The sequence below is a fragment of the Hetaerina americana genome, unplaced genomic scaffold, assembly GCF_022747635.1.
Source record: "Hetaerina americana unplaced genomic scaffold, ioHetAmer1.1.p SCAF_11, whole genome shotgun sequence".
Lineage (NCBI taxonomy): Eukaryota > Metazoa > Arthropoda > Insecta > Odonata > Calopterygidae > Hetaerina > Hetaerina americana.
In genome coordinates this window covers 26,042,206-26,054,258 of record NW_027286181.1, presented here as the reverse complement: position 1 = coordinate 26,054,258, position 12,053 = coordinate 26,042,206, and the positions used below count along the sequence as shown (strand labels likewise).

The window sequence follows — 12,053 nt, the reverse complement described above, 5'->3', positions numbered from 1 at the left end:
GTAACATTTTGTGACTTAAGCCTCTAACCAAATTCTCATGTCCTTCCCAATCGAACAGCCCTTCAAGGCTTCTCACCAAATCACAAGATTACGTCATTTGAGGAGGCAAAGGGCCTGGATGCCATTAACGAGCGGATGCCGCCAAGGAAGGATGCTCCCCCGACGCCCGTTGCATCAGAAGAAGGCAAGGGTGTGCCCGGAAGCACTTCGCAGAGTGGGGGCCAGGGTGGAGGCGGGGGCAGTGGCTCCTCAGGCTCACAGTCAAACTCCCACTCTGCCTCAGCAACCAATGCCCACTCGTGAGTGGAGGAAGTGGAATGCGCTGGGTACGTGTATAGCCCATGGCTTTCCTCTATACAAACCATCCGTAGAATGAAAGTGATCCTTATTGTGCAGACACAGGGGGATCATGCTTGAGGTCATGCAGGCCTCTCAGAGGTCAAAAATCTAAAATTAAAATGGATTTTTCCTTTTCAACATTTGACAGTTTGTTTATTTTTAGAATAGATGTAGTATTCACATTTCTCACTAAGGGTTGTTCTGCCGTTTACGTTGAAAAATTCATGATATTAATATAATTGTTGTTGTGAATGCTCTCATCATTTTTGTTCCCGGAATGACCACAATCATAGCTCAAAGAATCAGAAATTTCACTTGACAATTATAATTGGTGTACTCACTTTGTACCTAATGTGAAATCTCAAATCAATTTTTCATATACATGTGCACATAACCATCATTCCTTATATTATCCATGTTATGTGGCCTTTTTCCTGGATACATAATTATTACTACATTTTGACAAACAATTTTTAAGAACTATAACTAATTAAGAAACAAACAATTTAAAATAATTTAAGTACATAATAATTTAATGTAAAAATGTATGCATAGGGGACATGGTAGTCCAGTGGGTAGAGCACTGGGCTACTAGCCAAAGGGCCCGGGTGTGATTTCTGGTTTAACCTCTGGGCGCCTTCAGTTTTCCCAAGCGGTGTGATTTTTCAAGTACCAAACCTTCCCGGGAAACCATAGGCAGCACAGGGAAAGGAACTGGTCCACCCTACCCTGATGTGTGAATTTCACATGCCATTGGGCTAAGTATTGGGTGAGCTCTACCCTCAACCACCAAACCATCATTCAGGTTGACAACTGTGGTTTGGTCTTTTAATGATTTAATCATGGTATGATTCTTATGAAAAAAATTTTATGATACATGCATTCTGTGTGATAAACTGCAACTATACTATATTTTATTTCTAAACCTCATTAAAAACTCTTTCTTTTGTGTCTTGTCCTAGGATTTAAACTGTATCTGTGAAGAATTAATGTTTCACACATTGGCATATGATTTAGGTGGTATAATTTTTGTTTTAAAAATCATTTTGTTGAAATACTCATCTGCATTCAATATCATAATCATTGTGACTATTTAAAATTTTCTACCTCTCTCCACATGGATGATAAAATGCATATCCTGTTTCATGTCAAGGATTTTTTCATTGGAAACAACTTTATGAAATAGTGAATAATTTTACCCTCTGAAATTTTTGCATTGTAATGCAAATATCGTATAGCGGATGATTCCGTTAAAAGTTACTGTCGTGGCATCTCTCACAGTTTCTTAGAATTTAAAGAAAAGAGTTTATATGATTCCTCCATAATTTTTATCAGAGTGTAATGTAGATGCAATCATCTTACATGAGTAGTTGCTTTTAGTTAAAGATATCATTGCTATACTTGCTTTTCGTGAAATCAATTTCAGATAATTTCCCTGGGGTTAGTGGGAATGTTTGATAAGTGAACAAGTTTTCAACTAGGTTAAATCCGCTTTCAAAATTTTTTTGGCTTCTAATCTCATCAATATTTCCATCTTTTCCAAAACATATTCTCATTCACATCCCTGCTTTTCTGTGTAATTGATGATGAGGCAATCTCTTGCCTCCAATGGACAAACCCTTAAAAGCAAAAGTTTCAACGAACTTGTTTTTGCAGTCCGGTAAAAGTAGTGAGAGGGAACTTGTTGATTACTGACCCCAATTTCCCCCTTCCAGTTGCTTGCCTTACCATGATTTAAAAGCAATATGTTTGGCTTGTTGATGGAGCATGAGAAGGCAGTCTGGTGGCTCATGTCTAATATGTCTGTACTCTTTCAGGCGTATGGCTGTTTCCCCCCCCTTCTCTCTGCATGGGTTCTACGGCCCCCACCGTTTCGATCACCGCCCACTCAATGGTCTCTTCATGATCATCTGCTTCTCCAATTGTTGCTCCTCTCCCCCTTCCCACTCCCTCCATACTGCTCTTTGGTCCCCCCTGCCGAGCTTCTGGATCCATAAAACATAAAAAACGGCGGGGGAAACCAAGGGAAACGACATCATCCCACCAGGAGGCAATGGAAACTTGGGTTGTTTTCGGCTCAGCAGAAATGTGCAAAACTGGTCACCTGCAAAAGAGGTGGGGCGAAGTCATCTCAATCCTTCGATTGTCATTGGTGGATATATATTTTTTTTCTTCTCAATTCACGAGGAGTTTTGGAAAAGGGTTGCCGGTCTAGCGTGTCATCGTGGGAATCCTGGTGAGTGTCTCACCCCGAGGGATGAACGGAAAAGTTGAACCATCCACCTAGACTTTTCGGGAATTTTTTTTTTTTATTTTTGGGTCATTGATGTCATAGCAGCCAGTCGATTCCCACTGCCCTTGATTACGTCTCCCCCTCTCCCCTCACCATCTTCCAACCCCCACCCACACTCTAACAATCCTCTTCATCTTCCTCCCTTTCCCTCCCCAGTTCCCTCTCTGTCTCTCTCTTGCCCTCTCTCATTCTCTCTCCTTCCTTAAGGGCACAGCTGTTTGTAGTATACAGCAGTCGTGGTGGCTCAAGGTTTCCTCTCCCACTCCCCTCTCTTCAACATCCCTCCCTCCTGAAACCCATGGATTAAGGATCTCCCATGTGGGTGGGTGGAGGAGGAGAGCCTAGGACTTGAAAGGGAAAGATTGGGGAATCCTGGGAGAGGGGGATAACGGTCGACCCTCCCCCCATCTCCAGGAGGGAGGGTTGAGATCGTGGGGGGGGGGGCGAGGGGGGGTGAAGAAGTGGGGGGGGGTTGGGATTTAGTGCACGGCCAGCAGGTTGTTTGGCTTCGTAGGACCATTTCAGATGAAGAGACTGCTTCGTTTGTCTTCACCTCCTTGTCCCGAGCCTGGAAAGAAAAAAATAACGAGTCAAGTTTGTTTTTTTTTAGTGTGTCGTGCATCCTGGGGAAACACTTGCATATTTCAAGCTTTTCCATATTTCCATTGCCTTACCTGGTATATTCACATATAAATAAAAATCTCAAAAATAAAATATTATAAAAAATTGTGCATATATGATTTTTTATGTGTTCTTGCTAAAAAAAATCTCTTTGCTACCAAGTTGTACTTATTCTTTCTTGTACAGAAGTGTTAAAATGAAAAAAATATCAGGTGGCAGAGTGCTGCTGGTTTTTTCATGGGATTTGCATCTGGAAATTGATGCTGCAGAAACGTGGCAATGCCCTACTGTCCCCCTGATATGCTACTTTGCTCTGTGGTCTGTTAATGAAGAGTTTTCCCGTGTTGTCGAGAATTTTGTATTTATTATTTTCCCCTGCCCTCAAAATGTATTTTCTTAATAACTGTTAAACTACTAAGAATTTACGTTATGAATATAAATATATATATAAATATTAAAAAAATATATTTTTGTTTACTCTGCGACTCCTCTTTCTAGTGCTCTTACTAGATGTTTATTTAAGTGATAAAAAAAAATTGTATCTCTTCAATTGTAACTCCAAACTGAGAGTAAAAAATTGGTGTAATTATTGTAGGGAGGGAGTGTATTTAGCTTGTAATAGAGTTCCCAATTTGAGAGAGACTGTTTTAAATGTGTAAATGGGTGGGACAGTGGGGAGTGGGGCGCTAGATGGCAAATGGTATTGCTTTAGACTGATGGTGGACTCTATTTCATGTACATGTTTCCTGTACAGTTATATACTTCATATGACGTGTGTAATCTTTCAGCATAGCTGGTAGAGAAACAGCTTTGTTATCTTTTCATGCAGTGTTGAAAAAATGACATATAAAGCTTTGAAGTTTTTGTGCACTCTCCAGTTGTACAGCACACCTCTTGGATCATTGCTAACTCATATGAAATGAACATTTTTTCAAACCTCTCCAATTGAACGAGGAGTATAATCTGATTTTCTGTCTTTTAAGAGGAAAAAAAAACCACTTTTGCCTTGCAAGGTGGGAAAAACACCGTTTACCCATTTTTCAAAGTTCCACTAATCACTTCTCCTATCACATGTATTCAAAATGATGGCTAAATGAGGTTTTCGCTGTGTTTCTCAATTTTTGTGAGATTTCTGAAGACTTAACCTCACCTCCTCCCTCTCCCATAATGCTATTGGGCAGTTTTCTTTCTCAGTGTTGTAATGATCCAGAAAAAAAAATCCCTTCCTCTTGTAAACTAAGCGTTTTGAAAAACGTAGAAAGGGCTGCATTGTTATTTGGTGCAGCTGTTTTTAATGCCAGGGTGGTGGAAAAAATAAGTCACTTAAATTAATCCTGGTTAAAGAGAAAAAGTTAAAACTCTCATTGCAAAGTACTGCATTGCATGTTTTTACTATACATTTAAAAGATAAATTCCCTAACTCCCTCATTGTAATTTTCTCGTGGTTGTAATTTCATTGTACAGTATTCACATGGGACTGTTTCACAAGAGTGTGTGATCTTGCCAATGTTGTTATAAATGTGTTCTTTCGGGTGGCTTGGAGTGGCGTATCTGCCCTTATCACCTAAATGGGTGCTCTTGATTGCACCGTGGAAAACTTTTGGAGTAGTAATGTTGGTCTTTTGAGGTATGATGTGAATAAAACAATCCCAATACTTCATGCTATTTGATATGTTTAAAAAAAAAACAAAACATCTTTCTCCTTGTATTTATTGAAATCATTTACTGAAATCAAGGAAAATGAAAACTTTTTTGAGATTGAGTGGGTTTACAAAAGGGACAAAAGTGTTTTCAGATTGGTGGGATATTTGAGCCACCTCCTTCCCAGTACCCCAACCCCCCACATCTCCCCCCCTCCCCTACAGACGTGAGCGTCCCTCGAAAGAAAGAAGCCAAACACCCCGGAATATGATGTCGATATGATGAATTAATGGCTCAGTAGGAAAGATTTAGGGGGGTGGGAGAAGAGAGAGAGGGGGGGGTCCACCGGCAGTGTAGTTCTGTTGGACGTGTGTTGGTGTTCTGGTCAGTGGTGTTTTCGGTGGTGTGAGTTCCGCCCAGGAGGCACGGGATGGCAGGAGGAGATGAAAGATAGGCGAGATGTATTGTGTGCAAGGATGCAGCAACCCTCTTGGGGGGCGTGATGGGAGGGGGGAGGTGGGGGAGCGTCTCTGGGTGTTGGGCAAGGGTTTGCCGGTATGGGATCATGCAACAAAGCAGGCATGTTTTGAAATGGGTGGGTGCTGGGCACCCTTCCCTCGAAAAATGTTTTGGAAGTGGGCAAGAGGAGTGGTGTGTTCTCCTGAATAAAAGAAAAAAAAAGAGACGTTGCCTCTTGTGCAACATTTGTTATCTGGTTGCGTTTTGCAGCCTCCTGATCTGTTTCCCTTTTTTATCAAATTGAAGAAACCCCTTTGGTTAATGCTCTAGTTGTAGTATAACATACAGGTTGTTAATTTGAATGTGTGATGTTGTATTTCTATATGAAACATGAATGCGTAAATGAGACAACCAGTGGAGTAATTATATTGGTCTTGTATCATAGAATTCATGTAAGGCATCTCATTTTTTTATATAATGACATACTGCTTATGAAAGAAAAAAAATTATTGGCCTTCATTAGGCTCTTGTAGTGATTTATCTTGTATGGAGGCGGTATAAATGGTTTTGGCTGCCAGAATGTTTGCCATATTTAGTTCTCTTAACTTTATTCATTAAGATATATACCTAAAAAATAATATATAAACGTAATTAATAAAATTGTATACAGTCCCTTTTCATACCAAAGTTAACTAGTCATAATTATTTGCATTCAGACATCACCTGCATTCATAAGTGTGATTTAATAATACACAATTGCAATTGTACTGCTACTGTGGGAGAAAAATTTTGCCTCCTGTCCTCAAATGTGTTTTGTGCCTAAGAATGCATATTGTGAGGATTGTTGATGACGTTGAAAAGTCATCCTTAAAAAATTTGTTCCCCCTCCACGGGAATGTTATCTGATTAATTGGAGTGCATGTGTAACAATGATGGTGATGATATTGACATGCCCACAGTGACAGACGAAATCCATTAAAAATTCATAAAGAGTCGTTCAACACTTGCTGACATTTGAAAATAGGAAACGAAGCAGTTGTTCAAAATGGTGGGTGCCATTAGCCAAAAATTTTTTTTCAAGGAAGGTTGTGGCCCATTTGCTGGCAGTTTGAATGTTGAAAGTTGTTTGTGATTGTTTTTTTTTGTCATTCATTTGTGATCATTGAGTGTGTCTGATGGATTTTGGTGTAAGTTGAAGGTTATTTGGTTATCACCTTTTGATGGTTGGGAGTTTTTGCTTTATTAATTGCCATCTCTATTTTTAATCCCTAGTGATTCCTCCCCTATGTCATGGAATTTTCAGCTTTCTTTACTGAATTGTCTGTGAGAAAGTTTTATGTGGCATTGTTTTGGTGCAAGTTTATATATTAGATATTATGTGGCACAAATCAAGGAAAAAAAAATCTCTTGCCCCCCCATTTTGAGCACTGTGTAATTTCATTCTTGCGCATCAGTATGATTACTAACATTTATAATAGAATAATCTCGATTACACTTCAAAACACGAAAAAGTGCTATAAATTTTCAACATATTGCCATTTTTTCTGGTGTTGGTTAAATATGTGTACTAACACTAAGGAGAAAATTATCCATATATACTGTACACAACTTGAGGATTTAAAACTAAATTTTAATGTTTTTAAAAGTTTCATAATGTGTGTACGACTGCTTATTTCCTGTCACCTCAGTGACATTGTATGTTTTTTGATTTCCTACCATTGTAAAATTTCCTCTGTGGTTTCACGACCTAACTTCATATCCCTAATAATGAACCTAGTAAAAAAAAAAACCTGGAAGTTTTGTTTAAAGTGTTTTTTCACTTTTAATAACCTTCAACAAAGTTGCTGGTGGATAGCTGAAAAGGATAATTGAGATATAAATACGTGCAGTAATATGGGTGCCGGTTATGATATAGTTTTAAAAATTCATGAATGTAGAAAGATCTACACAAAATTTAAGGAGATTTGAGTTTGGGTTGCAATATATGTGTCACAAGATAGGAATACATAAAAAGCAAGCATAAGGTACAATGCCTCTTTGGGTCATTGAGGTTGAAGAGGGTCTGACATTGTTATATGTTTTGTTTTGATACTTCTTCGTCCATTAATCTTGCCTTGAGACACCCTCTTATGCTTATAGAATCATGACATGCCTTTCCAATAAGAAATGCTTTCATTGCAATATCATGAATTAAGTTTTATTCTTGCACTGAACGTTTTTCTCATGGACAAAATCCTGTCTTATACATATATAAATATATTAATATATATCAAAACTTGTGTATTTTGGTTTGGTAGTGAGTATGTGAGTGTGTTTGCTTGTGTGTATGGATTCTCATGTATATAAAAAAAATGTATACATGGGCTTACACACTCTAATAGATACACAATCACTAATAAAATCAGTGTTTGTATATACTACGGTGCCATTTTTCCCAAGTCCAATCTACCAAGATACATTACTTGTTTATTCCATCTGTTATTAATACTTGCATTGTTTGAGGAGTTTCCAAATTCTAAATAAAGTTTTTGATTTCCATGTGAAAAGGTTAAGTGTTCAAATTAAAACTGTTATTACCTTCATGAATCATCATCTCTAATTTTAAAAAATACTCCAGTTTTAAATGTGAGTGAAAAATGAATCTAGTAATTAAGTTCTTTTGTCAATAAAACTGGGTACCATTCGATACCATATCCATTTTGAGCATTTCATTTTCACTTAATCACTGCTTTCTAAAATATGTGTTTCTGACATCACTGTCAGTAATGGAACCAAGTTCTATTCACGAAAATTTAGACATTATTGAACTGAATTCGCATTAGTTGCAGTCAAGGAGAATGCATCTATGTTAATTCCAGTGTGTTTGTGAATGAATATGATATTATAATTATGATTCTTATCACCCTGTCACAGTTGGTCTCAACAGACTCGACTATCAGCTCTACTTGCTAGTTGGTCTGGTATATATACAGGCAGGCAATCCCTAGGTTATGGATGATTTAACTTAAGGCATTCTGTATGTACAGAACGAATCTCCAAGGCTCCCATGTAAATAATTTATAATTAAGTTATTAATTTAAGAGTTTAGGAACAAGTTTATTTCTCTTGTGTATTTACAAAACCAGAAGGGAAAGAGGTTTGTGGGCACATCATTATTACTCTAGCAATTAGCCTCATTGCGTATATGATTGCTAAAGCACATCCTTGAATTAGCATATTTCACATTTCAATGCAACAGTTTCAAATTGTAAAAATCATTCACCTCGACCAGAATTTGAACCTGGATCTCTCCGATGTCCAGCAGAGTGCTTTAGCCAGCTAAGCTACCGAGGCATTCCCTTACACTCCAAAATTTTATATGTCTTTGTTTGATTTGTGGAGTTTCTGATTCTCTTTTAGCCTTGTCTTCATTACCACTTATGAGCCATTGTAGTAATATTATTATTACCATACGTGAGCTTTTCATCAAGGACCAAAGTTAAATAAAAGTCCTGCCCAAAGACATTCTGAGGAATGTTATTCCATCCATAACCAGGGGACCATGTGCATATCTACTGACTCAAAATATTGACACCTTAGTTTCGAAATCAGTCAGTCAGAGTTCTTAGAAGGCTGGGTAATTTAACAGTGATACAGAGCAGCAGGGTATTTGAGAAAAGAAGTTTGCTTCTTGTAATAACCTTCTTGTAATACTGTAACGCCAGTCAGAATTTTAGAAATTAGATTCATAGAAAATTGTCCCTTCTTCCTTACTACATGATGATGGAGAATCCATCCTAACAGTTGATAACTCCATATTTTTCTAAATATTATAACCTACACCAATTAACTTACATTGATGGTTACTGGTAATCATACCCGGTGGGAAACTACTTCAGCTCAATTCATTATTGGTTTGTGACCATATTAAATTTAAATTGTTGATTCTAATGAAAACATTTCTCTTGAACTGGGCAGTTCCAATCCTATATCTAAATGAAATACATATGCTAGATTTATGCCAACTACATTTTACTGGTAGTCAGGCTTTTTATTAGTTCTCTGGTCATTATTGCTAAGTATAGTCTTATTGGGTTATGCTGGTTTTTTGAGATACTGTGGCACTATGCACTGCTGCCCTTCTAAGCCTTGACTAATAGAACACTGTATTTGTACTAGGGCTCACTCATTTAAATGTGATATATAGGCTAGGAAAGGTCCTTTTATAATGTCCTCATAACATAATCAGTGAGTTATACTGACATGAATCAGTGAGAGCTGTGATTGCATAAGAAGATTCACTGAATGGAAAAATTTTGCCAACTCTTGTCCATAGAGTGAAGCTGAGAACACCTTTCCATCAAATCCACTGGACTTGATATCAGCAGTTAATTAGTTTGCTTATTCTTAAATAGTCTCTAATATCTTTGTACTTGCCAAATGCAATTGATACGAGCACAGTCAAAGTTGAGGTATCTACACTGCAAAAATAAGGAGGCATCCCTCTGTCATCATCATACATATGGCAGTCAGGCAGTTAAATTGAAAGAATCACCATGTTGGGAAAAGCACAAAGCCTTTGCATGTTCACTAAATAAAGAAACTTGGTGTTGGTTCACACAAAAGAGGTGTTAAAATACTTTGCCTATGCGTCAAAACCGGTAGTATTATAAAGTTTTTGTGTGAAAAAATAGAAAGATTTATTTATTCAGTGATCATGAGTTTTCACATAGTAGAGCCTAAAAAACCATCAAATTAACGTTGAATGTTATTTGAAATGAGAATATGAATCAGTAACAAATATCATTTTCATGAGTAATACACCTTAACTTAATGATGAAAATATATTAATGAAGAAACTGATATTTTGTGTTCTCATCAATTGGTGTAATTATTTCAATAATAAATAAGAATAAAAAGCAAATGTATTTATCCTAGCTTAGTTATGTCCAATTTTAATTTCTGGGTGTGATAATTGAAAAAATATAAACTCTCAACTAAAGTTTCTATACATATATTGAAATTCAGTAGCATTTGAGGATTTGGCAGGGTGTAATTGGCCTAATTTGGTGTTCTTTTTTGCTAGTAATTATGGTGTCTTAGAATATGTACAAGGGGACATCAAATTTACTGGGATTTTGTTTCTCTGAATTACAGCTGAACCTGAAAATTCCGACCAAACTGAAATCTTTGAAAGTTTTGCTTTGCCCAGCCCACATTCAAAAGAGAATAGAGAAAAGGTTGGCATTAATTTCAAGAGTTGTATGCAGATTCAGCCATTACCAAAAACTCTACTTTGCCATTCCAAAATCCAGGACTAAGACAGACAATTTATTACAGAACCTTTCAATCTATATTTTAAAGAATTAGTATGACTTTGTAGTCAAATCCAGTGCCTCATGGTCTTTGGCTCAAGGAGTAGGTTAGTTAGTGTCTGCATTTTTTAGGTGACAGCGATGGGCACTAACTCTCAGAAGGTAGGGGCCTTTCAATGAAATATTCCACAATACCTCCCTGGAATCTGTAAATTAATGGAAGCTTCTCCGAGTTTAATGGGAGTGATTTAATGATTTATGTCATTGTAACTGAAGCTTAGTATAGCCACTGAAACTGATTCGTGCATTATATCTAACTTTCTGATCATAGCCAAATATGGGATTGGATCAATATCAAAATATAAGGTTGATATGTATTAATCTGCATTAATTACATTTGATTCCATTTCTTTTTGCCTGGATGAATTCTGAGCATGTTATTGTAGTGTGGCCATCTCGAGGACACTGTATACTTTTGCTCCACTGCCAGTTATCATTGTCATTTGCATTATCATGGAAGTAGAAATTTGACAGAACTTGGCACATGAAGAGTTGACCTATGATTCCATCTAAGTCGGTAGAGATTATAGATTTTTCAGTAATACCTACACATTTTTCCACAAAGTGCACAACTATGTCTCCTAAACCATTACATTAATCTCCCTAAAATGGACACAGTACTCAATACTACCTCTTTTTGCATGTCAATGGAAACTTTATGCTCATGCTCTAGCATAGGAGCCAGGGCTCGCTGTTCATGACAAGAGTTGTCAATTCAATCAGAATGCACAAAGTACTAGAAAATATCTCTTAATTAGACCATTTTTTCCTTGAAATTAAAAGATTACACGAAACAGTACTCCCTCTATTTGCGTGCATATGCAAACCCTATGGTCATGACCTATCATAGGTTCCAGGGCCAACCAAAGGTGACAATGACACTAAACTGAACTTGGCCGCAGCTACATGAATGATCTAGTGATGGGTACAACGGGTATGAATTGCATTCCATGTATCTCTTTTTCATAGCACAAAATAACAAGTTAAGAACAAAATTTATGCAATAAAACTTACTCGGAGAGCACATGAGTATTTGTGTTTCATATCCAAGTTTACATGAAGTCATATGTATAACATCCTACTCAAAATAATGGCAGATTTTGTTGATGAACTATTCAGGATGCTTATGGAGTAAATTATTCCATTAAGAGCTTTTGAAAATGAGGGTGAAAACGCTGGATCATCTCTTTCCAGGTAAGTATTGAATTATAGATCTAATTCTGCTCAAGGATTGAGACCATGGCGAGGAGCTGTCTAGCAAATAGCTAAAAATACTGGCATTGAACTATGCAATCTGAGTTTTGAATAATGATTTGCCGAGTAGTTAATTTGGTTTGTATTGAATT

The 12,053-nt window shown here is 37.2% G+C and overlaps 1 protein-coding gene across 3 annotated transcripts in view; it reads left to right on the top strand.

The window, feature by feature from the left end:
- The window catches only part of LOC139700975 (serine/threonine-protein phosphatase 2B catalytic subunit 2-like), a 779,444-nt gene extending 776,383 nt beyond the window's left edge, over positions 1–3,061 (top strand). For all 3 annotated transcript variants that reach the window (XM_071599506.1, XM_071599505.1, XM_071599504.1), the window contains 2 exons: positions 59–326; positions 2,157–3,061. In XM_071599506.1, coding sequence (XP_071455607.1) covers positions 59–303 — 245 coding nt within the window. In that variant the 3' untranslated portion in view covers positions 304–326; positions 2,157–3,061. The remainder of the gene's footprint in view (positions 1–58; positions 327–2,156) is intronic.
- The last annotated feature ends 8,992 nt before the right edge of the window (positions 3,062–12,053 follow it).